At 41.4% G+C, this 25785-nt stretch overlaps 1 protein-coding gene across 2 annotated transcripts in view; it reads left to right on the top strand.

Annotated features, from left to right (window-relative positions):
• Positions 1-25785, top strand: part of nr3c2 (nuclear receptor subfamily 3, group C, member 2) — an 85192-nt gene that overhangs the window by 39857 nt on the left and 19550 nt on the right. For both annotated transcript variants that reach the window (XM_084931647.1, XM_084931646.1), the window contains exons 3-4: positions 6356-6483; positions 16502-16618. In XM_084931647.1, the coding sequence (XP_084787773.1) occupies positions 6356-6483; positions 16502-16618 (245 nt within the window). The remainder of the gene's footprint in view (positions 1-6355; positions 6484-16501; positions 16619-25785) is intronic.

Here is a 25785-nt window from a genome sequence, read left to right as displayed (position 1 = left end):
TAAATAAAAAACACTATGCAGCTATCCATCCATCTTCTTAACCGCTTGTCCGGTTCAGGGTCGTGGGAGGGCTGCAGCCTATTCCAGCTGTCATAGTGCAAAAGGCAGATTATACCCTGGATAAGTTGCCAGTCTATCTAACATGCAGAGAAAGACCACCATTCAACACTCACGGCCAATTCAGAGTGAACATTTAACCTAAAACGCATGCCTTTGGACTGTGGGAGGAAGCCGGAGTCACCGGAGGAAATCCACGCAAGCACAGGGAAGAACTTGCAAGCTCCACGCAGAAAGGCCCCGGCCAGCTGGCGGATTTGAACCCAGGACCTCGCTGCTGTGAGGCGACAGCGCTAAGCCCTGCAACCAAGTAATATATTTTCACTTACTTGAGTGGAAACTGGCAACTTCTCAAACCCACCCATAAATGTTCAAGCCTGATCTGAGTGAGCAGCACAAATATTCACAGTAACAAAGACAACAGCGGCACATCTCAGCTCGGTAAACAAAACATTCACTACCTGATGCACGACATATTTGCCCTGTGCTGTAAATAGGTGTAAGTGTGGAAAATGTGCTTAAATAAAGGTAAAGGTAATGTAGCTAGTAAAATGTTTTTGTTTGTTTTTTTCTCCTGTTGTCACCAAACAAACGTATGGTAGCACCACACACTGACAGTTATTTGCATGCTGGGATAATTTAATTGCTTATAATACAACTTAGATTATGAATACAAGAAGATCACCATATAAAGAAATGTGTGGCAAGATCAGAGTAGCCTGAAGCCTGAGCTTTTGGTTCAGGAGAAGTACTCAGAAATTTGGATACCTAAAATAAAAGGTATATATGTGCAACATAAAAAGCATGAATGAAGTTTTGGGCATCCGCTGGCTTCCCAGTGTCTAATTTTATACTGGATGCATGCGATCAGTCCCTCTCTGTCCTCAGCAGGCACGAATTACGGGAGTTTCCAGCCATGATAATCCTCCTCACCAGATAATAACAGCCTGCCACATCTTTCTGAGATTCATGCCCGCATGCTTTACCACTTAGCCAAAATATCTCAGGTGATTAATTTCATTCAATGCGGGTGATGGTGAGGAATTAAGATGAGGTTGAAATGCTCAACGGCTCCGGCCACTCTAAACCCGGTGAGTTATCCTCCCGCTGCTCTAAAGGTACCCACTGCTTGTGTAAAAACAAAGCCTCTGGGCCGTTCAGCTGCAGCTGCACGCTAAAGAAAAGGTTAAAGTTGGGCCAAAAAAAGCGCCTGTGATGTTGATGTTTGTAAGTTGTTTATGGAATTTGAAAACAGGTACAGCTTCAGACATGTTGAGTCCAAACTGGATACTGTGTAGATCGGAACGATAGCGTCGTCTGTACCCTCCCGTCGACCAAGGCGGTGTGAACGCCTTAAGAGGGCGGCGTGTCTGCGTGCGTGTGTGCATTTCTACGCCTTTGTTTACAGTCAAAACAGTGGATTTATAAAAGGAAGATAAATGTGATTTCGCTGTCATGGGTAAGGTCACCTAAAGTTTGCGGGAATAATCCATGGAGGTGAGACAACATGACAGCTTTGGGTTTAACATGAGGAATGCAAACACGGCTGACATAATACATATTATTTGCTGCTGCTATACTCACATAAGCCCTGTAGTTTGACTCTTTATCAAGAAAAAAGTAAAGGCAATAAACATTCACAGGTGTGCTAAACATCTTAAGGCTGATTCCTCTTTCTTAACCAAAAGCAGCAGTCAGAGTAGATTATACTGTAACCTTAACACATGTGTAACACAAGCCTAGCAAAGAGGAAATCTCATATTTCTGTATGCTCAGGTACTCTCTGCCCAATGCCAGGGTCACCTTCACCAGGAAAAATAAATCCCTCGTGGCTCATTAACACTACCCATAAGACCTCTCTCCCTTTGAGAGGCGGCGAGTGGGTGTCAGCCTAATGTTTATACTGTCTGCTCATGGTTATGTAAGCCATTTCGTCCTCTTTCTAACTAATCTACCTTTACCTTTCCCAACATGCCAAGTTATGCGTTACATAAATATTCTTTGAACTGGTCTAGCTTAAGGTTTTTCAGCATGCCAGGGTGTGTATTACATAAATATTATAGGCCAGACTGTAGAGAGGTACTGTACCGTGGAAGCTGTTTTTTCTTTTCCCTTTTTTCTCTTTCCAGAGTCAAGGATGCTTCTCTTTCATGAAGGGCAGGTTCAGGGAGGCCGTGGCACTTAATCAGCCTCTAGAATGAGCGAGTCAGTGCATTTATCTTTACAGTAGGCGGCCGGCTGTACAGCGGTGTAAACAAAGTTCAACACACACGCGTGTGTTTGTGTGCGACAGGCGGTGTAACATGCGTGATGAGGACATTGTTTCTCTGTATAACAGTGCCCTGTCTGTGGTTCACTCGCTTGTTTACTGACGCTGTCATGCTAATGTACTTACAGCATGCGGGTCACAGGGTTCATTTCTAACCACGAAGCCTCGCTGCCGTCCATCATAAAGCCATTTCGTGCCCAGTTATTCACCCATAATGACGTTATCTTGATAAACCCAGAATAACTGGACTTCCTCTATATGTCTCCCTCGTTCGTTAGTTTTCTTCAACGGTGTGGTTTCTATAGCAACTAATTGTTCTTGTTATGCCTTAGTCAAATGATTGCTGCCCCTTTGTTGTGACCTGTATTGACCTTTTTTTATGGCTATCGGAGGATTTGCACTAGGGCCAAAGAAGACTCCTTGATAAAAAAAAGAGAGACCAGCTGTGAGTGACTGCAGTCATTATCAGTTTTCCGGATTCTGATAAATCTGTGGCTAAAATGACCATCCTTCCTGGCCGTAGCTCTTAATGACTGAGCATTCCTGCTGCAGCTGAGAGAGGGTGGAGATATTTGAACCATTTGAAGAATGCTCTCAGTGTGACATCCGAATTACTCGTAAAAAAAAAAAACACAAAAAAAACACGAGGCCAATTTGAGCAACATCTGTCCTGTGGTTTGGTCTTCACACAGTTTGGTGGGCGTAGTGGGCTTTTCTCAGCCTTCAAGACAACATGCTTCATTTCATTTTTGGCTTTTTCATTAATATCTTCCCCAAGCAGCACGTTGGTCTGATAAGGAGGGAGCAAGAGCAAGTAGAAGACACACATTTCTGTTTGTACATTTTGGTGGGAAGAATCGGGCATTGTGTACTCGTACTCATCTGGGCCCTCATGGGAAATACACAGCAACTAAATCAGTTGTTAGCTTTGTGTGTTATCTTTTAAGATGAAAGGACACTGAAAACAATGAAACTGCTGCCCTGGGGTTTCAGTTAGAAGGGAAAAAAAAGCAACTGGAGCGAAGAATGAGACCTTTGATCTGTGCAGTCAGTCCCATTGAGTTAGTCTGAGACTGTACCCAGAAATAGAGAAGACAGGGGTCAAGAAAAGAAAAAAAAAGGTCCCGTTCCCAGTTCACAGCAGTTGCCTGCAGAACTTTCTGCAGAAACAATCATCCTGTACATTGTTTTAGAACTATTATTAGGGCTACCCTCCCAAAAAAAGAACATCTGTACTAAGTCACCATTAACTCTGCTTTCTGACTCTGTTTTTTTGTCTTCATTCAAGATGAAATGTGACACGAGGCTGTGGGAATTAACATTTTAGACATCTAGCTTTAACAAGACATTTCACCAAGTTGCACATCATCATTTAAGTTTCATCAAAGCAGACCACTTAATATTTCAAGCCACTTAATTGGCAGGCCAAAAAAAAGGAAATTCATTCATTTGTTGTGTTCTTGTGGCCCAGTAGTCAAAGCTAGACACACAAAATATAACCACTATATCCCCATTTTGGTTTCAGCTAGGGGCCGTAATTGCATTTACTGTAAGCTTATAAAAAATTGTTACAAAATTGCTAACATTCTTTGTATATGCTGTACGTGTAAACTGTAGGCTGCTAAAAGCGGCTGATTTGGGAATGTCTGGCTGCTCGTTTTTAGTTCTGGGCTACTGGCAGACGTTGGTGCACAGTCACTGCAGCCTGGCCTGTCTGCTCTGGTTTCATAAGCAGAGAGAGCAAATGACCTATATACTTCTCTGAGGGAGGGGAAGTCACCTTGTTGGTGGACCAGCAGGCAGGCAGGCTGGCACGCAACGACAAGGCTTTAATGTGCGGCACTATTAAAAGGTTGACCACTGACTCGATATTAGAGGCATACTTTAGAGAGACCTCTCATCTGCTCCTCGTGTTGCTCTTGGCCGTGAAACTTTCCGGGGCTGTTTTTCTTGGATTGGATTGTCTTTCCCTCAATGCAGTTTGGTGATGGTGTGAAAAGGCCAATGTATGGGGGGAATATTCAGCATATAAACATGCTGGAAACACATCTTGATACGTATTCGATTTGTGCACGCACACTTGCACTCACATTAAGCTGAAACCGTGAGGCCCGCTGCCAGAAAGATCAAGTCAGACAAACACCTCACCAGAGACTCCTCTAAGCATCCTAACAAATTGAATGTGTGTGTAGATGGACAAGAGGGAATTAGATCAGTGGTCCTGATTGTATCTGAGTGTGCTGTTGCTGTACCCCTTTCCAGCTCGTCCCCTGGAGGAAATGCGTGTGCATGAGAGAAAGAGACTGGGAAAGAGACAGAGAAAAGGGGAGGGGGGGGGAGAGAGAGAAAGAGAGCGCTTGGCAGCTGGTTTGATGAAGGATGTACGGAGAATGTTAACCAGACAATCACCTTGCATCTTATTGATTGAGATGGAAGAGAGGTAATTAGCACAGAAAAGAAGGGGAAGCTGAGGCCACTTTCAATGTTTTGATACAAGGTGTTCTCTCTTTGTACCAATCTACATATTGTGTTCTTTGTGTGTGTTTGAGCATGAAGGGAAACGTTTTGTTAAAGATTATAGTGAATGTCCTGATTTTTTTTTCTCCTGTGTCTAGACGTGACAAAAACTTTTGTGCACGTAGAACGTAAATGTTAACCGGTTCACTCTATAGTACAGCTGTGCTGGTGGTTACTATAAGACAGCTGATTAATGTAGACCCATTCCAGTTTTACTCAAACTATCAAATCTGCAGAACAAAGAGCGCCACCTAAAACTCATTAGATTGAAATTTTATATTAAAATACTGTGAATTCAATATATATATAAGACAGGACTTCTTTTTTAGTTTGAAAATATAGTTTGTGGTCTTTTGCGAACTGCATAGGGTTTTTAAATGAGACTAAATGATGGGAAAAAATGTTAGTGTTACTTCATTGATAATCCACAGTTGCCCGTGGTGACGATATATCAGATTTATGGAAACATTTCTTCTATCAGAAGAGATTTGGTTCTAGATCTCCACCTCGTGAATCAGTCCATCGGCCCATATTTACAGATGTAAACTTATTTTTAAAAAAAGTTACATCCAATTTAGAATCACTAATTAGCTTCTACTGTCTCGATTATTGATCTTTTATCCAACATCTTCCTGGAATGGTCCACATTTAGGCTTGGCAGACAGAAACATTATATAAAAATAATGATCTTTCTTCAGGTGGAAACTGACAGCACACATCAGGTTTTACCAGTGACACTCCTCGCCATGACCCCCATGGTCTCATTTTCAGGAGTGGGTAAACTGCAAGTCTTAACTAATTCTCCCATTTAACAGCGCATTAGTAAGAACATACTGTTTATCCTGGGATTTAATGAGCCTGTAATGGCAGGAATCAGTCAGTGGTAAAAGAAGTAAATGATGCCAGAGTAAACAACGCCTTAGATCAGCAGACTCATCACTCGTGTTGTCTTGCCTGTTTGTTGCGTTGTTTCGAGTAAATTCAACACGTCATGCTATTTACAGTACAGCACACGTCAGTGCTGATTCACACCTGCGATCTTTGGCCTTGAACTCGATATATAGTTTTACCTATAACACAGTAGGGCTTTTGTTCCACCGTGGTTTTTGACATTTTAGTCCACCTCTGAACTCTTTTTCCAGTCCGGTTTCATGCCAGAGAAGAGGTGTTTTGGATCCCACTTAAATTTGACACCCTGCTCTGTGTCTCTCTGCTTATTGAATTTAAATAATCTCCTCTGTAATTCTTTCAGTGTCATCCTGGTAAGCTTGGAGAAACCATAAATCCGAGGAGCGTAAAGCCTTCCTCTCTCGGTTGGCAGACATTTTTATGGCTAGCCACATTGTGCTGCTACTGTCAGTGGGTTGTAAAAACCCAAGAATGTTTCACAGTGCGCATCATGCCGTAATGCAGATGGGAAGGGGACAGTCAGCCCTGGTTTTATTGTTGACTTTTGAGTATTCCTTGTTAATTTATGCCTCGTCTGAAGAACTCTTATGTGTGTCCTTTCAGCTCGCCACTGAGACAACCGTCCTCGACGGCCAAAGTGTGCCTGGTTTGTGGAGATGAGGCATCGGGTTGTCACTACGGCGTCGTAACATGCGGAAGCTGCAAGGTCTTCTTCAAAAGAGCTGTGGAAGGTATGGCATCATCCCACGTTTAAATGAGATGTCACTGGCTTGAGCTTAAAACCCTGCAGATTAAGCAAACACAAGGGAGTGCAAGAAAACATTACCACCTCTCTGACAAGATAATAAGTAAAACAGCAAGCAAATCAAGAAACATATCGACCAGTTGATAGCACACACAGTATGCAGCATAAGAAACACACAGCGAGTACAGGAAACAGGCAAACAGAGAGATTGGTACAAGCCAAGTACACAATAACTGCATTTGTGGCAACACAAAAAATAATGAACAAGTAATTGGCTGAATCTAGGTATGGAGCCATTATCTTTTGATTGCTCTTTTGGAACAACATTGATGATTAGTTGACGTCAGTGTTTTTGTATCTGCAGCATATGCAGCCTTACGTGTTTTCAAATTGGCGAATGTGTTTCTTAATTGATGTTCTAGAAATTCTACTGCAACTATCCTTTGAAGCACCGCTCCTCTCTAAAACAGAAATAAGGATAATTATTCGGTTATTTACATTATTATGTAAATAACAAAATAACTTAAAGCAAAAATTGGGAAACGTAAAATCTGAAGTCTTTATATTAAGGGCCATCAGTCAAACAATACTGTTTGGTCTGGGTCTAAACAGAGCGCGTTGTGTGTGACGTCTTCTTTTTCCGCATGCGGGCCGCTTTGAGCGTTTGAGCGCATTTTTTTTGTAGTGTGAACAAGCAGACAAAAAAATCGGATTTGATCAAAAAATCGGAATTGAGCATTAAGACCTGCAGTGTGAACGTAGCCTAAGATGCTAGTTCCGTTTGCCTCTTTTCGTTGCTGTGCTTTGGACTCTCATATTTTTTATACAGGAAAAAAAAGAAAAGACACATTAATACTGTTCAATTACGTTGCAGGAATTTCTAATTAATTATTTCACTCAATATCAGATAACTGAAGAGAATCGCTTTAACTGACAATTACAACTCTCAGACTTATTGGCCAATATTCTGCTTATTCGGAGGATCTTATACCAGAGTGATATGCTATGAAGGACACTAACAAAACTTCAAACCCAGTCTGAATTAATAGGTATGACATCGATGGTAACCATCTTTCTTTGTTAAGCCGTGCTTTCTGTTTCACGCATCATGTGACTCTTCTTCTACACAAGACTATCCTTATGAGTGTCGCCTACTCCAATCAGAGATACTGTTAAATGGTGATGACAAAGTGGTGAAATTAAAATTCAACAAATTCTGTAAGGTACACAAAATATAACAGTAAAATGCAACACACAACAAATAAGATGGAAATTAGACCAGAAAAGTGCATTCAGCCATTCACACCCATTCACACCAGCTTGTTTTCTATGCTGAAGTGCTTTTATCTAACATTCACTCACATTCAGAGCAACTTGGGTACTTTGACATGTAGACTGGAGCAGTCATGGATTGAACCGCCAACATTCCGATTAGTAGATGACCTCCTATACCTCCTGAGCGACAGCCACCCCATCCATTCATTCTCCTCCGCTTATCCAATTCAAGGTTTCGTGGGGCGAGCTGAAGCCTATCCTAGCTTTCACAGTACGAGAGGCGGAGTACACCCTGGACAGTCGCAGGGCTAACAGAGAGAGACAGATGACCATTTGCACTCACATTCACACCTATAAGCAATTTAGAGTCAACAATTAACCTAACCCCACTAACTGCATAACCCTGCCAGGTTATGTGTCCAGCACAAGTTACCACGGTGATTTATCCAGGTAAAAAGACTGATGACTTTAATCTCACTTTGTAATGTGCCTCTTATGTTAGGTAGGAGCTGGGGAAAATGTTAATGAGAAAAATGGTATAAGTCATTTTCAGATGTAACAACAACATTTTAAAGAGCTCACTTAAACAAGGACATGGTGGCAAGTTGCTCTTTCCACACATTCAGCACACTCTACTTTTTTTGCAAGAATTATTACCCATAGTTGCTTTTTAAAATTTCCACTACACTGTTGCATGTATGCAACAAACTACTGTTTAATCTCACTAGACCATCTGTTTATTTATTCCTAAAATATCATTAAAATGACCAAAATTAGGCATTACATTTATAGAGTGAGTCATCGGGGAAGAAAAAAGCAATTCAGTAGGTTAGTCTCCAGCAGCAGCCCTTTATGTTATATTTAGCTTGGGGAAAATCAGCACCAGTCATAATGTGCTTTTCATGTTGTGCCTGTTGCCTGAGGCTTTGGCCTAACTCATTTAGATGAGTGTTTGAATGCAAAACACACTTTTACAGACCCAGTGAAGGCGGGGGGGGAACAGGAGCAAACAAGGCTGCTAGCCAGCCAGCCGTCAGGCCCTCTAGGTGTTTTCCTGACCATTGAAGGAATTGCATTCATTCCCAATCAAATCATGCCTTAATTTGATGATATTTACACACCGTCATTACGTAGAGACCTAAAACCAGATTATGTGTCTGGGGTTATCAAATCAGACATGCCGTTGTTCTTGCTTCAAGCCTGTCTGGCACAACGCCGGCGGCAGACACTCAAGATCGGATTTTGTGCGGGAGCGCTAGTCAGGTGAGGCACCAGAAAGTGCTCACTTCTCTTTGTAATTACGGTGCTAAAACCATATTTGTTGCTCTTATAAAAACACAGAAAAGGCTTCAGTGATTGCATAATGCCTTTCAAATTTAACACGGTGATCCTTACATTCATATTTTCTCAATATTCAGTATTTCTCGGGGGGGGGGGGGGTTTATGGGAATTTCCTCTTGATTCTGCACAACCAAAAAAAGAAAAAAGGCAACTGTGCAAACTATGAAAGCAACCCCTAGAGTGGTGTTATGTCATCAAGTTTGCATGAGACATGTGAGCTTTTACCTTACTTGACCCCCCTCAATAGCTACTGCTGCCGCTGCTGAGGTGGATGGAGAGCGAAGCAAAGGATGAAAATAGTGAGAGAAGGATTTTGCAAAGGGAAGAGAGATAGAGGACGGTGAAACGGATACAGCGAGGGAGGAGGGGGAGGAAGGACAAAGAAAAAGTCAGACGCAGACCGAGATAAAGAGAGGAGGAGCTGGGAGTAAGTAACATGGAGAGGGATGGAAAATGATGTGTCAGCAGCGAGTGCCGGAGAGGTGTAAGTCAGGACGTGAGGAGACGTTTCACTCCGCCCCTCTCCCAGTATTTCCTCCTCCTTCTCCTCCTCTTTTCTCTCAAAGTTAAAAACTTAGACTTGGCATGGAAGATATAAAAGAAGACTGCAGAGAGTGGGCATCTGTACAAGGGGAATAATCCAGCCCATGCTTAATTTCTTTTGGCACGGCCTGCCTCGGGGGACACAAGTTTTCGGTCGGCTGTAGCTCATTAGACGACTAACTGGCTCACAGCCCTTACTACAGAGCTAGCATTCTGAAGTCATCAACAAATCAGATGATATTCTGTGATTGTGAAGAGTCTGGTTTTCTCTTTACTCGAGTCATATAGGTCATTGCTAGGTAGCTTTTCTTTTCTTTTTTAACATCACTGGGCCTCAGCACGGTTATCCTTTTGAAGTCTACGTTTTAGATTTACATTTAGACCATCTGTTTGGAATATCTATTGGCCACATGGGCCCTTCACTGTCCAAATCTGTTCACTTACAGTTCTCCTCAAGAGGACTAATATTCATTCCACTTAATGTTGTCATATCTACCAGAAGGTGCTGCCAACTGTACACTATAAAGTTTAGAACCATGAGCCTGTGAAATATATATTAATATTAAATTAGGTGTTGAGAACTCTCTGGCTCCCAGTTTGCCAAAGGAAAAAAAAACAGCCCTCGGTTCATTCTTACCTCACAACATACAGTATGCATTAAAATTATTTATTAAAATGTATTTATTATTATATATTAACATTACACGCCCTCTAATTGCTAATGCTCACGGGATAAATGTATATCAGAGGCACTGCATGAGAAACACATGGCACTTACATAATCCCCAATAGCAATCAGTGGGAGAAGTCCATCACGCCAAAGCGGACATTTTGCTGATTACTGGGAAACATATAAGCCAATCAAGCTGCTACATTAAAAGTTGAAGTTTACGACACTTTGTACCGTGTGGGGGCAAACGTTTCTATTTGCAGTGCAGATGTAGATAAGTGCTCTTATCATTTGTCTTGACTTACTGTGTTAGTAGTGTGAATTAGCAGGACATTTGTTCAAGCTCTTTGGTGGGATGAGGCATCAAAGCGCCACGAGATGCTGTGTTGGCAGTCGGGGTTGAGCCGTTAATTAAATCACAATGCCGTGTATTTGTGCTTATGTGGAGCAATTATAACCTGCGGGAGGAAAAAATAATCATTTTTTAAACTTGTTAAATTGGCTGTTGACATTACAGCTATATCACTATTCATTTAGATAGTCCAAAATAACTCCCTGCTGGCTGCTGGTGGCAAAACTTTTCCTTTTAGAATACAGAGGGCAGCAACAACAACTTATTAAAGTACCTGCTGCTGCTGCTATTCATAGATTAGAACTACCCAACACAATGACTGATAAGCAAAATGATATTTAAACACTGTGGTATACAGTACTGCGAATTAAGCTCAAACTACACATTTTGTGTTCACTTTGGATTAGCCACCCAGCTGCATTAGCACCATTCACTCAGCATCATTTTTGTCCTTTTAAGAACGTGATACCACCGGTGACATAAATCATGGTGACAATGTAAAACCAAGGGAAAGGGTTAGTCACACAGGCCTAGAGAGTGGTCTGCAACCATATGACAAACACATGAAGCCTGGTTGTGGTTGTTTCGGTCACTGGTATATTACTCCAGCTGTAGTTTTAATGAAACAGAAAAGTGTGACACAAACCAGAAATGTAGAAGGTTCCCTTTCAATTAACATATTTCACAACTTTTACTTTGAAGGTAAACTTTCTCCACTTCTGGATTGTTCGCATCGCACTTTCCCAAAATGCACTATTTGCAAACCAATGTGAAGAACTACAAGCAACCGTGGCAACCTGCTAGCAACCAAATCAATTGCTAAAAGTTTGTTTTAGTTAGTTTTTTTTTTTTTTTGGTGCAGCAACTTCTTTGCATCCGATTTCACGAAGCAAGAAACAGCAATTTCTGACGCTAACCAGTCGGGGAAAACATTTTTCCCTAGCAACCAGTGGTTGTATCACTTCCAATATGGCAGACAACTGTAGAGCAATGTGCGTATGACGCCTTGTGAGAAACCTCGATTTCATTTAGCTGTTTCTATCATTTGGCTGTTTCTTGTCCTGCTGTCTTGGACTGCAGTTGGCAATGACAGCCCTTCTTCTACAAATAAGATGTGCTGCAGACATTCATTGTGAGCCTCGGGCCAGTTTAACTTGAACCTGACAAAGGTGGAAAGATAGTTCATGTGTCAGCACTGCAGAGCAGAACAGAGACTATATGGTTGGTTGCTGCAGTCAAAGCCAATAAGGTTGGAGTCTGTCTACGGGATCTTAATTTTTAATAATACACAAAAAGTATCTCAGTCTGTGGGAAAACTGCATTATTAAAACTACTGTACTCTGATTATTCTGGCTAAAAGGCCGAAATAATGTTGGCATTTAGCCTGTAGAAACTGTCTACAAAGTGCAACACCTTAAAAAAACAACAAAAAAACCCATCTCAGTAGTATTTAGTAACTACGTTCTCACACAGTGCTGTGACACCAAAATATCAGTACATAGATAAGCAATTACTACAAATAATCCAGTTTATCTTTTAGAGAATGGCAGCTATTGTTAGACATTTACTGTATTTACCGTTACATCTGGCATGTTAATTGTCCGATAAATAGATATAGAATGACTAATGAAGCTCATAAGGCAGCTGTACTTATGTTATTGACTAAACTGTCATGCAAACCTGCAGTAAATGTCTTGCAGTTAACTCTTCAGGTTATGGATTAGTCCTGCGCTGCAGAAAACAACCCTCTGACATAAAACAGCGCTTTGTAAATATGTGCCATCGCTGCTAATGAAATGTGGAAATAGCTGAATGCATTCATATGTGCTTCTTTCCTGCTTTCACTCCTCTAAAGACAAGTTTGTTGATACAAGACAGCTGCACTCAATAAACGGCTCCATGTGGCGCACATTTGAAGCGTTCAGCGCCAACTTATTATTCGCATGTCATCAGTGGCTTGGCATGTCTGCTCCTCGTAATAATACCAGGCCATGCTTGGAGCTCACTAGCTGCTCTTACTGTTCCTCTTTTTTTTTTTTTTTTAACTTTGGGTTTACGTGATACACGAGAAATTACTCAACCTTGCTACGCCCTCATTCAGCTCTAAAAATCCGACTGGGCCGTGGTTTCCGTGGCGCTCGTGTCAATCTGAAAAACTCATTCTTCCTTGCCTCCTCAGAGGAAGAGGTCGTCTGAGGACACGTCTTGCCCGGTTTTTGTTTGGATTGACAGCTCTGCTGTCCAATCCCGTTGCTCAGCTCAGGCTCGGGGGGGAGGGGAAAAGGCCTCCCTGCAGTGCCTCCTCTGTGAATGCTTCAGGTTGTGTGTGAAGGAGCTCATGTAATGACGGCTGGAGTCAGTGTTGTCCCGATCTCAGCTTGCCAACACGTTCCCCACATCACACATCCTTTAATCAGAAACTGCATAGCAAAGTAACAACCGGAGGCACAAGAGGAAAGAAATTCAGGTGTACGGCTCGGGGTAAAAATGACTTACTCTAAGCATGTGTGTCGCCCCGATTGCAAATACACCTGTAATGATATTAGAAGGGATATCTTATTACACTATTAAATACTATTAAATTATGCATTCTTTTAGGAATATTCATATACATAAACAATACATGAGTACAATACATGCTACAAATTATTTTTTATATTAAAATTGTGCACTTGAACAACGTCTTGCACTACAGACATATAATATTCTTGTTTAAGTGGTTGTTCACTATGTTCTATTTAATGCCTCATTTTATCAATAAAAACAACATACATAACACTGTCTACTGTCCTATAAAGCCTGTTGTGGCACTAACAAGTACACCATATGTTTTGGTGCTTGTGTGATGATATAACTCGCACTACTTCCTCCATGCCATCAGTTCCTCTGGCCTAGGCTGACCTGCATGTCTCCCCAGCGGATATAATCTGACCTCCATCTCTTCCTGCTCCCTGGTGATACCTTTGTTCTGTGACTTCAATGTGGGTTACACCTTTTGTGTTCAACCAAATAAGGGCCGCCAATCTGATGGGCTTTATCACTGTCTTCACTGGTAATTGTTTTTTCTTTTTAAAGATACAGCACTAAGGGAGTGGCGTTACGTTATAAAGTCCTGCTGCAAATATTCTTGCCGTACCAGCTCCTGCTCTGTTCATTAAAAATAGGTATACCACCACAATTATGGAAAAATGTCTTCATCCTTTGCAGAGGCGATCAGGATACTTATCAATTTGCAGAGAATTATTTTCAAAACATGCCTTAGATGACAGAAAGTTTTCACATAGTTATATTGCAAGAAAAAAAATGCCTAAAAGCTGGGACCACTTGGCATCATAGATTTAGTAGTTTTAAATAAGAGCACAAACCTAATTGTGTAAAGCCTCATCCAACACAGCTGTTTGTGTGCTGTCCAAAGAAGCGGAGTAGCGATGCCATTGCAAGGCAGTGATTTGCATACTGCTGGCTCACTGGTGACAACAATTACATCTGTTTTTTTTGTTTGGGTTTTTTTGTGTTTGCTATTTTGGTATCTGTGTAATGATAGGTTGCATAAACACCAATGAACCGTGATCACAGAATTGGCCAAATGCTTTGCTCGTCAATAATTAAATTACTGTCGTCCACGATTGCGTTCTTTAGTTAAGTCCACAGCAACAGTACCCAGTGAAGAAGTGTGCGTCCACTGGCAAGTGTCCTTCGGTGCCGTTATCCATGTGCGTCTGCATCTGTATTTGTGAGGTTATTGTCACAAACAGGGGTCTGACCACTTGTGTTTATTGGCTATTTAAATATGTCAGGTTAAAGGCTGTATTTTAGCAAAGGCCTGAAGCTGATTTTCGCTTTTGAGAGCAGCCGAACTGTAGCTTCCTGAGTGGCCAGAGTGCTGTAGGTCAATTGGAAAGAAAATTTCCTTCTTAGAAGAATTTCCTAATAATGCATTGCTCCTTACATTCGTATTTTCTAAATATTTAAAATTTCTCAGTTTTTATTATGGGAGTTTCCTCTTCATTCTGCACAAATCAAGAGGTAATTTAAAAGATAAACATGTTGCGCGAGTATATGTGAGCGCATGCACAGTGTGCATAAATAAATTCTCATGCTTGACACACACACACACACACACACCTACACACAAACTCACACACAAAGTTGCACACGTATCCACCATCGGACTGCGACTTTGGCTGGCTCTTAAAGTGTATTTCACTCTAACAATTATTAACAAGATTCACAGGAATGAGCCAAACAGTTGACACGAGGACTCCAGAGTTTCGGAACTGCCTTTCGGTCTGGCCTAAAGAGGCGCAAATGTGTGATTGTGTATACTGTAAGCATGTGTTTGTGTGTGTGTGTGTGTGTGTGTGGATGAGGATGGGGGGGGTGCAGGGAATGGGATGGCTGCGTTGTGTATCCTGTGTCGCAGTTTACTGTTTTTTAGAGCAAGAAAAATGGGCTTATGTAACGGTCATGTGATTTAGCCAGAAATAGTGGTGGGGCTACAGCTGCTGCCTCTCCTCCTGCAGCTCGGTTCCTTGGCTTTTGGCAGCAGCCAGACAGACACACTGCGCACTACTCCCGCTAGCTCAGAAAACAACTTCTACTCAGTCCTACACACAAATACAGATACTGTACTGTAGGTGCAACAAAATCCAATGCACAGCAGCATTGTCGCTGGAGATAAACTGTATGTGAACGCCACACGGCGAGCTCCCGTACTAAAAACATTGCGATCCACGACAGAAATTTTGCGTACTTTGAGAGAAACAAACAACTGACAACAAACATGCAAGGGAAAATACGGAGCAATATGCACAGACATGCAAGCATTTGCATGCGCGCAACCATGTATGTGTTTGTGGGAGGGACACACAGTTTTAACATAAGCCCTGAGGGAGCTAAGCCTTATACTTAGGTCATTAGGGTCACAATGGCACACTGTACCACTCCATCCGGGTTGGGTTGTGATTTCAGTCCCTGTGTGTGTGTGTGTGTTTATTTCTTTGTGGAATCAGATACAAGATTTGCATTATTTATTTATTTTATTTTTTGAAATTGCCAAGTGGAGCAGCTTTGGCTGTATGTGCATGTGTGCGCATGTGAGATAGTGAGAGTGAATGACTGTATGTGTGCATGTGCATGAGCCTGTCTGTGTGTGGGCGTATGGCGCTCTGAGGCTGGCGGACGTGTGGAAAAGGAGGGATGGAGACGCAGGCGTAGCGAAGGAGAAGAGTGGAGGAGGAGAGCGGAGCTGTACAGTGAAGAGCTAGTGGAGCGGAAGGAAGCTCTCTGAAATGGGAGATCATTGGGTTTAGCTCAGGGCTAGGCAGGAGGCAGGAGGGATTCTCGCCATGTTAGCATCACTGTCAGGAATAGTCTAGCTGCAGTCAGAGTCCTGGCTCCGGCGAATTCTAAAAACTCTCATGCTATTTACTGTCTAATGCACTATTAGTTATAGGTGAGAGCGGAATAATCACAATTTTAATCATTTTCACAGTCGTGAAAACCGATATTGCCACACATTTTTTTTTACAGCTTACCTTGATGACCTACATTACAGTGGCTCACAGAGATCTGACATTAGAATGAAACATTTCCTGCCATTCATGTAATTGGTTGTATATTTCCTGGAAAATGTTCAGAACTATTATCCTTCCTCTATAGGTAAACGGCTTCTATCTCCTGCTTTGCTTTTTTTTCTTCTAAGAAAAAACAAAAACAGACAAAAAAACCTGTTTTCTCCAAAACTTTGAAAATATCACTATTATTCTGTGTCAAGCTTCAGGATTGTCATCATCAAACTGACAAGGTCTTGTCTCCCTGTAGGTCAGCATAACTACCTGTGCGCTGGGAGAAACGACTGTATCATTGACAAGATCCGAAGGAAAAACTGTCCAGCGTGTCGTGTACGGAAGTGTCTCCAGGCTGGGATGAACCTAGGAGGTAAGGAGTCACATCCTCATTACACATTTGCCCGGTCACTTGTCTCAGATGTGGCATTTAAGTCAGCCTCTGTTTGGTTCATAGAAATTATAAATGTAGGTCCGTATATAGTCACAAGAGGCCCTGGGATGCTGAGTCAGAGGATGTTTGTGTTTATATTATGTGTCTGAATATAATATGCATAATGCATCTACAGCAGGTGTAGCTCAACAATAATATATACAGTACAAGCTTAAAAAAAAGCCTGCAGACAAGTTGCAGCATTGTGTTATAAAGAAGTATGACACTGTATTTTAGCGGGGAAAATTTGTGTTTTATTTATTTATTTATTCTTTTAAGTGAAATGTATTCATTTTTTTTGCCACAGGCATATTCCAATTCAGGGTCACAGTGGAACGCGCAAAGCTAAAAGCACACTTGATAGATTTTCACTCCATTAGAGGGATTGAAATTACAAATGGTTTCCAATTCTACGCTCCCAAAGGGAAGTGAATTTCACCACAAATGTAAACACATAAAAAAAGACTCTGCTTAAAATTGTACAGACACATTTTAGGATTTTAGCAATTTACTAGATAAACAATGAAATATATGCATAAAGGCATATTGAATATTGTAAAAAGCACCTTAAAAATAGGATAAATAGTTTTAGGTTTACTAAACAATTGAATATTCACCAACTACTACTGAAGCCATGTAAAAGAAATTCTAGCTCTGAATGAATTATTATACTCTTTTTTTTAAGGGATTTTTATAATACGATAACTTTTGATGGTATAAAAATGTTAACCTTCAGAATTACACCATAAGAATGGCCACTTGAATTGAACTCCTCAGAATAAAAGTGAAATGCCAAACGTTTTAAATGAGAGTACGACCTATTTTGTTATAAGGCCTATGATTTGAAGAGGTACATCCAATATTTGGGACAAAGTTTATCCAGGAAGCCGGCCAACCAACTCACAGTATAACAAAACTCACATAAACAGACGCTGATTACAAAAATCAATTTCGGAAAAGGATTTTAAGATCCATTTTCTGTCCTATAAACTTCTGGAAGCTTACTTTTCCACAGACAATTTAATTTGCCTCTATATATTTCAGACAACAAAACAATATGAAATGGATGTAATAGTGAGTTGCTAGGGTATTATAGGAACAGAGCCCACTTTGTTTTGGTGGGTATTATAACGGTCTGAGAGCAGACACAATGTTTACTGTCTGTGAAGAACCGGGTATACGAGGATAATAAGTCTATAGGTAGATGCAGGGGTGAAGCTGGATTTTAAAGCAGAATACCAGAGTGAGATAGAAGCCACAGTATTATAGAGTGTTAGTCACATTAAACACTGCCCTTCAGCACAGCGAGTTCAGCACACATGGGACTGGAAAATGGCACCAAAAAAGTAGTCTGATTACAGATACCCTCCAGTAATTAGCCACATACAATACTTTCACACCCAGCAATGTATCAGCACTCATAGCTTGAAGTAGTTTGAACAGCTTGAACACTCTCTTCTCTCTCTTCTTTCAGTATTTCTACGAGGTGTTGAAAAGCATCGTATGACCATGAGTCACAAATACATAAAACTTAAGGTTGCCAGCAAGTGTATTTCTGAGTAGCAGCAGCGTAATCCATTGAAAGAGACTTCAGCTGTTTAAACCTAATTACTGTATGCTGTGAAGACCAGTAAAGAAAGCTGACATGTTCCCAAAACTTAATAATAGACATATTTTTGTAATGCTCTTTTAAAATCAGAATTTGATTTTTGTTTATTTGTTTTGTGAAGTTTGCCTTCCAGCCAACAAATATGATAATATTATTTCATGCTGTGTGAAGTGTAAGTAGTCCCTTTTATAAATATTTATTCCTACAGCCGCTATAGCATCATTTACAAGAGACATGGGATCTGTACCATGACGCATGTTCAATCTGGAAGTCATCTGCCTTCACTTTGGCTACCACTGGTTGTCCTGGCAACATTAAGCTAGTTATCGGCTGATTCTTTTAACTTGGAGCATCTCCGTGTGAAAGAGGCAGAGTTGACCAGAAGCAACATTATCAGAATCATGAGTGAAGGATGAGTTGCAGTGATTCGAGGAGATAAATCAGACCACAGATGGATAACCCCTTAATCATGCTCTATCGTACAGGCACCACCGAGTTAGTCAGCTCAGCCCACAGCTACAGTAAGTGCAAATATGTAGAAAGCAACTATAAAAAACAACAAATTAGCATCATTTTAAGGAACTTTAAGAAAAAAGTAATGGACTAGCTACATGAATTTAAAGCAGCTCATGCAAATTACACCAACCTAGTGAGAGCGGAGAGCACAAAGAAGTAGCAAATTTGGTAACTGTATCAAATATGTGATATTTAAACAAACCTGAAATACCACTGAAAATTTAGCTTATAGACATTTATTTATTAGCTAAAGAGTAGCAACAGCTTTATGTAGCTCAACAGTGGTTTATACATTTGGCAACAAGTGAAGCTCTGGTTTGATCCCAGGATGAGACATAAATCAGGAAGGAGTCAGGAAGAGGGAAAAAAATCTGTCAAATGAAACATAGGGGAACTACCTGCTGTGGTAACCCCAACAGTTTTGTGAGGTGTCGTTGTAGACGGCATTGATTTTTATAGTCTCGATTGATGCCCCGAGATTAGCAATTTCACCGTCCTCGTCTTGGTTTGGAATAAAAAGAAGAAAAAAACAGACAGTGGTGAGGAGAGGCGGGTCTTTCTGTAAAACCAGTTGTTAATTGGCTAATGGCTTGTTAATCACAAGCAAATGAGCTTATTGTGGCAAATCCTCTTTTTGAAACATAGTATGACCTGGATTTACAAAATAGATGTAATATTTCATTCAGCATGAACCCAGAATGAGCAGAAAATTTTTTACAGAGGTCAAGTCAGAAAGCTATTTTCCTACAGTGAACTATAGTACGGGAAGGCTCTTTGTAATCACAACTATCGCCATGTGGTGGGCTTCGGGTAAAGTGCAGGTTGAAGGTGCTCATTTTTCCAACCGGAAGCTAGAACCGTGTTTTATACTGTCTTTGGGTATGTCTGCATGTGCCATATACAGGGAGTGCAGAATTATTAGGCAAATGAGTATTTTGTCCACACCATCCTCTGCATGCATGTTGTCTTACTCCAAGCTGTATAGGCTCGAAAGCCTACTACCAATTAAGCATATTAGGTGATGTGCATCTCTGTAATCAGAAGGGGTGTGGTCTAATGACATCAACACCGTATATCAGGTGTGCATAATTATTAGGCAACGTCCTTTCCTTTGGCAAAATGGGTCAAAAGAAGGACTTGACAGGCTCAGAAAAGTCAAAAATAGTGAGATATCTTGCAGAGGGATCTCAAAATTGCAAAGCTTCTGAAGCGTGATCATCGAACAATCAAGCGTTTCATTCAAAATAGTCAACAGGGTCGCAAGAAGCGTGTGGAAAAACCAAGGCGCAAAATAACTGCCCATGAACTGAGAAAAGTCAAGCGTGCAGTTGCCAAGATGCCACTTGCCACCAGTTTGGCCATATCTCAGAGCTGCAACATCACTGGAGTGCCCAAAAGCACAAGGTGTGCAATACTCAGAGACATGGCCAAGGTAAGAAAGGCTGAAAGACGACCACCACTGAACAAGACACACAAGCTGAAACGTCAAGACTGGGCCAAGAAATATCTCAAGACTGATTTTTCTAAGGTTTTATGGACTGATGAAATGAGAGTGAGTCTTGATGGGCCAGATGGATGGGCCCGTGGCTGGATTGGTAAAGGGCAGAGAGCTCCAGTCCGACTCAGACGCCAGCAAGGTGGAGGTGGAGTACTGGTTTGGGCTGGTATCATCAAAGATGAGCTTGTGGGGCCTTTTCGGGTTGAGGATGGAGTCAAGCTCAACTCCCAGTCCTACTGCCAGTTTCTGGAAGACACCTTCTTCAAGCAGTGGTACAGGAAGAAGTCTGCATCCTTCAAGAAAAACATGATTTTCATGCAGGACAATGCTCCATCACACACGTCCAAGTACTCCACAGCGTGGCTGGCAAGAAAGGGTATAAAAGAAGAAAAACTAATGACATGGCCACCTTGTTCACCTGATCTGAACCCCATTGAGAACCTGTGGTCCATCATCAAATGTGAGATTTACAAGGAGGGAAAACGGTACACCTCTCTGAACAGTGTCTGGGAGGCTGTGGTTGCTGCTGCACGCAATGTTGATGGTGAACAGATCAAAACACTGACAGAATCCATGGATGGCAGGCTTTTGAGTGTCCTTGCAAAGAAAGGTGGCTATATTGGTCGCTGATTTGTTTTTGTTTTGTTTTTGAATGTCAGAAATGTATATTTGTGAATGTGGAGATGTTATATTTGTTTCATAGGTAAAAATAAATCATTGAAATGGGTATATATTTGTTTTTTGTTAAGTTGCCTAATAATTATGCACAGTAATAGTCACCTGCACACACAGATATCCCCCTAAAATAGCTGAAACTAAAAACAAACTAAAAACTACTTCCAAAAACATTCCGCTTTGATATTAATGAGTTTTGTGGGTTCATTGAGAACATGGTTGTTGTTCAATAATAAAATTATTCCTCAAAAATACAACTTGCCTAATAATTCTGCACTCCCTGTATGTTACTGGTAAAAACAGCTTTGGAAGATTCATGATGCGATCGTGGCTCAAGAGTTGGGAGTTCACCTTGTAATGGGAAGGTTGCCGGTTCGAGCCCTGGCTCGGACAGTCTCGGTCATTGTGTCCGTGGGCAAGACACTTCACCTACCGCCTACTGGTGTTGGCCAGAAGGGCCGATGGTGCGATATGACAACACGTTCTCACTCCCAAAGCGTAACATTTTACGCTAGGTGACAAATCGTCAACATATTACGTTTTCAGCTACCCACCACATTCCTAAATGACGACCTCGGAAAAATGAGGAAATATGACAACCATATGGACTCAATCTACACATGTTCGCTCTTTCTCTGCAAATCCCTTAGAAACACGCTATTTAACATCATTAAAGTCCTGGTTAAGATCAGGAAAAAGGTTATGGTTAGGGCTAGGGATAAGGTTAGGTTTAGGGCTGGAATACAGGGCTGGAGCGTCTATTACCGCGGGAGCGTCCTTGCACTGGATTTCAGCCATAACCTGCTGCGTACCATAAGAATGCCGACGGTCTCCTTTCGCGTTCCTCAGGAACGCCGCGGGACGTGACAAAACGTCGGCATGTTACGCCTCGGGAGTGAGAACGGCCTGGATATGGCAGCCTCGCTTCTGTCAGTCTGCCCCAGGGCAGCTGTGGCTACAACTGTAGCTTGCCTCCACCAGTGTGTGAATGGGTGGATGACTGGGTGTGTAAAGCGCTTTGGGGTCCTTAGGCGGGACTAGTAAAAGCGCTATACAAATACAGGCCATTTACCATTTACCATTATTGCTAAGAACAATAGGCAGCCAGGAAAACTAGCTTGAAGTAACAGCATGCAGTTACGTCTAGCAAGTGAACTCAGGAATCAAAAAAAAGGTGGAGCGTTAGCTGCTAACGTTAGCAAACAATATCCCTTTCTCCATGTAATTAATAGTCTGAGTAAAAGAAAGAGGCTTGATATGAATTGGAATATTGTAAACACTCAATAGTTTACAATGGTGTCTGTAAATATTACACTGCATGCACTGATAAGAAAAATCTGTGTGCTGTAACAAAAACTGTTATAATTGTGATAAGAAATACAAAAGCTGACTGTTTTATTTTTACATATTATCTGAAAGCAAACACATTTTTTATGCACTGAGAAGAGGCAAACGTGTCAGTAATAAGCAACCTCACCGGCTAATAGGAGTAGATAGGTGGGTGCAAGGATGAAGGTGTGTTCTAATATGTCAGAAGCAGCTGTGTTGGTGTCTGATGAAATGTAGCACACCAAGACAATAGACACAAATTTCTAGGTTTAAGTACATTACTCGATTTCATTGAATCTGTCATGTAAAAAAATGATTCTAGCCTCAAATTTAGACACAGATGAGACCAGACCAGAGCACATAAAACGACAAGAAACAAAACGGTTACAGTGTCTGACTCCAGTCAGATGTTATAGTTATGGTTACCCTCTGATAATGCACCTCAGGCCTCACCACAGGCAACAGTTGTAAAACCAGCAATGTTATCGCATGCAAGTATAGCAAGACATCAGTTTAAAAGCAAACAATTGTCACCTTAAGCATACATAGTTTGGAATATACATATCCTCTTTCTGTAGTGCTGAGGTGTTGAAAGGCATCACATAACCGTGACTCAAAAATTAACTTAAGGTTACCAGTGAGGCCTCAGCTGTTTGTCCCCAATTCTGTTGTGATGACCAGTAAAGAAAGCTGCTGCATTTAAAACCGTTTTAGTGAGGTTTGCCTGAAAGCTAACATTAAGGAAAAACAATTTCATGTTTCGTAAAGGACAGCAGTCTTTTTCATTTTTCTGGTGCTAGCAGAGCATCAGCTACAAGAGACCTGGGGCTGGCATCATGATGCAAATTGAACTCTGGGTTAGCCGGTTTTACTGAAACCAACATTTTACTGTTATTAAAGTCTTAAAGGCGCTTTTTAACTCCGGCTGTGAGCGCACTCGGAGCTGCCGATTTGAATCAGCATCGGAGTCGTAAATGTAGTGCAGCGTCCAGTGATGCACTGATAAATTTGATCGTGAGGACGGAATAAAGTAAGATATCGAAAAGCAAAATAAAAACCACGTAAGCTGCACAAATATACTTATTATCAGGACTCCATACAAAAGGTGAGGACATTGCCTGGTCAGAGAAAACCTGCTGGGGTGTTGATTTTAAAATGTCGTTAATGTAGTTTACATGCTAATAAACCAGTTCTGTCAGTTATTATGGGTTAAAACAACTCTGGCTAAAACATATAAAAAGAACAGATGTGGGAGCTGATTAGGGACGACCTGTTTTTCACACAACCCTTGAAGCTCTCTCTCGATTCTCTCAAAAAGATGCTGTTTCCTTCAAGCCATGTATGCTTACATTAAAACTTGTTTGCTGTTAAACCAGCGTGTCTGCACATTTACACGCGACACATTGTCGGGTATTGCTCGTGGGGTTATCTATGAGCATGTTTGGAGCTGTTGATTAACATCTATGACAGAGCGATTAGAGAAGTATGATATATAATGAAAGAGTAATACCTGCAGGGGAAAAAAAAGGTGCATTTTGCAAGTTGAAATTAAAAAATAGACTTTTTTGTCTGGTTCCCTAATGATGAGGAAGCTGTTGTAAATATGTGGTGAAGCATTGCTGTCTAATGCACGATGAGATCAGTGGAACTGAAATGCTTCATTTATATTTGAGGGAATAATTTAACAGCGTGAGGGTTTTTGTTCTAGTAAAAGAAAACAGAAGGCTTTTACTGTACTTTCCGTTTCCAATTATCATCACAAAGACTCGCGTGTTAGTCTAAGCTGGAGCGATGAAGAAAGTGTGTAAAGACACTGACATTTTGGAGCAAATAAAACGCTGCTATTTAGGTTTCCCACACGAGATCATGCACACATTCCTCAAGAGTTGTCTGCCATATTGGACGTGATACAATCATTGGTTGCTAAGGAAACATGTATCCCCCGGACTGACAAGTATAGTTTCCTGGAAGTTGGTGGCCCTGGCTAAGTCCAGACCCTGATGAAGGCCACAAGCCGAAATGCATTGGTCACCCAAAAAAGTTGTTCGCAAATACATTAAGTGTCGCTGGAGTCTTCACGTCATCTTTTCCATGCACCTTGGAAGTTGGTGAAGTTGTCCCACTCTGGCTAAGTGAAATTGGTTGCAGAGAAGGTCCTACCAGGGGTTGGGAAACTCCAGGCCTCAATGGCCAGTGTTCTGCAGGTTTTAGATACGTCCTTGATGCAACACTGCTGATTTAAATGGCTAAATTACCTTCTCAGCATGTCTCCAAGTTCTCTAGAGGCCTGGTGATGAACTTATCATTTGATTCAGGTGTGTTGACCCAGGGTCATATCTAAAACCTCGAGGAGGCCTGGAGTTCCCCACCCTTGCCCTACAATGAAAAACTATTTTTTGATTGCTTTGGTTGCTAGCACTTTGCCACGGTTGCCTTTAATATTAGGAAAAATGCTGAGCAACCGCAGCAATGTGCTAGCAACCACAACAGTCCTTGCCAAGTCCTTGCCAACATCTTGGGGAATACCTTTTTGCCAGGGGGTCATTGACCACTCTGTAGGCCTGTGTGATTGGGACTTTATACTTTTTTTTGCCAACAACTTCCAGCAACCGCTCACAACCTGTTGGGAAATACTAATTTTTCACTCACAAATGGTGGTTGACAGATGGTTGCAGACTGGTCTCTAGTCCTGCGTGACTCGGGTCTTGTTCTCTTGATCCTACATCGTCACCATGATTGTCACACATATAATATTTACATTGTCACACAAATGGCCCAAGGAGTTAACATCACATGGTTACTGGTCAGATGTCCTTTATTGGTTAGAAGCTCTGTTTTAAAAATTAAAATCCTGACAATGAGACAGTATTAGAAAGCAAAATTCAGACTCAACTGATCTCTATAAACACGTTACACTTTAATACTTAAGGGATGAAAATGGAGAAAGAATAAGGAAGGTAAAAACCTGCCTATACTACGAGGGTCTGGGGGAATTACTTCCCCAGAAGGAAAGTGTTACATTTCAAGGTATTACAACTAGCCATCATTATTGTCTGTCTGGCTAATGGCAATGTAATTAGGCTTGTCATCAGAACTGTGATGTATGATACACAATGAAACAGCAATACATGGAGATAAGGTGGTTATAGCAACAAAAGCATGAGGGCTGGGCTGGAGCCTATGCCACCTGTCACAGGGTGAAAGGCTGTCTCTTTATGTCAGCCTTGTGATAGATTGTGTTCATGCTCTAATTCACACCTACAGTTAATTTAGAGTTACCAGTTAACCAAACAAACCTGGCTTTGGGAGGAAGTTGGAGTATCTGAAGAGAAGTCACACTGGCATAGCAAGAGTGCCTGTCAGGAACTTTTTATACCAGCAGTAGGATGGCCAGATGTCCCACTTTATGTGGGACCGCACAGAATTTTCATACCCAGTCCTTCGTCAGACAACGTCCCACATTTTGATTGGCTCTAGTTA

Source organism: Perissodus microlepis, chromosome 6 (genome assembly GCF_051167445.1).
Source record: "Perissodus microlepis isolate ML-2025 ecotype Zambia chromosome 6, ASM5116744v1, whole genome shotgun sequence".
Lineage (NCBI taxonomy): Eukaryota > Metazoa > Chordata > Actinopteri > Cichliformes > Cichlidae > Perissodus > Perissodus microlepis.
This window is presented reverse-complemented; position numbering and strand designations above follow the sequence as displayed.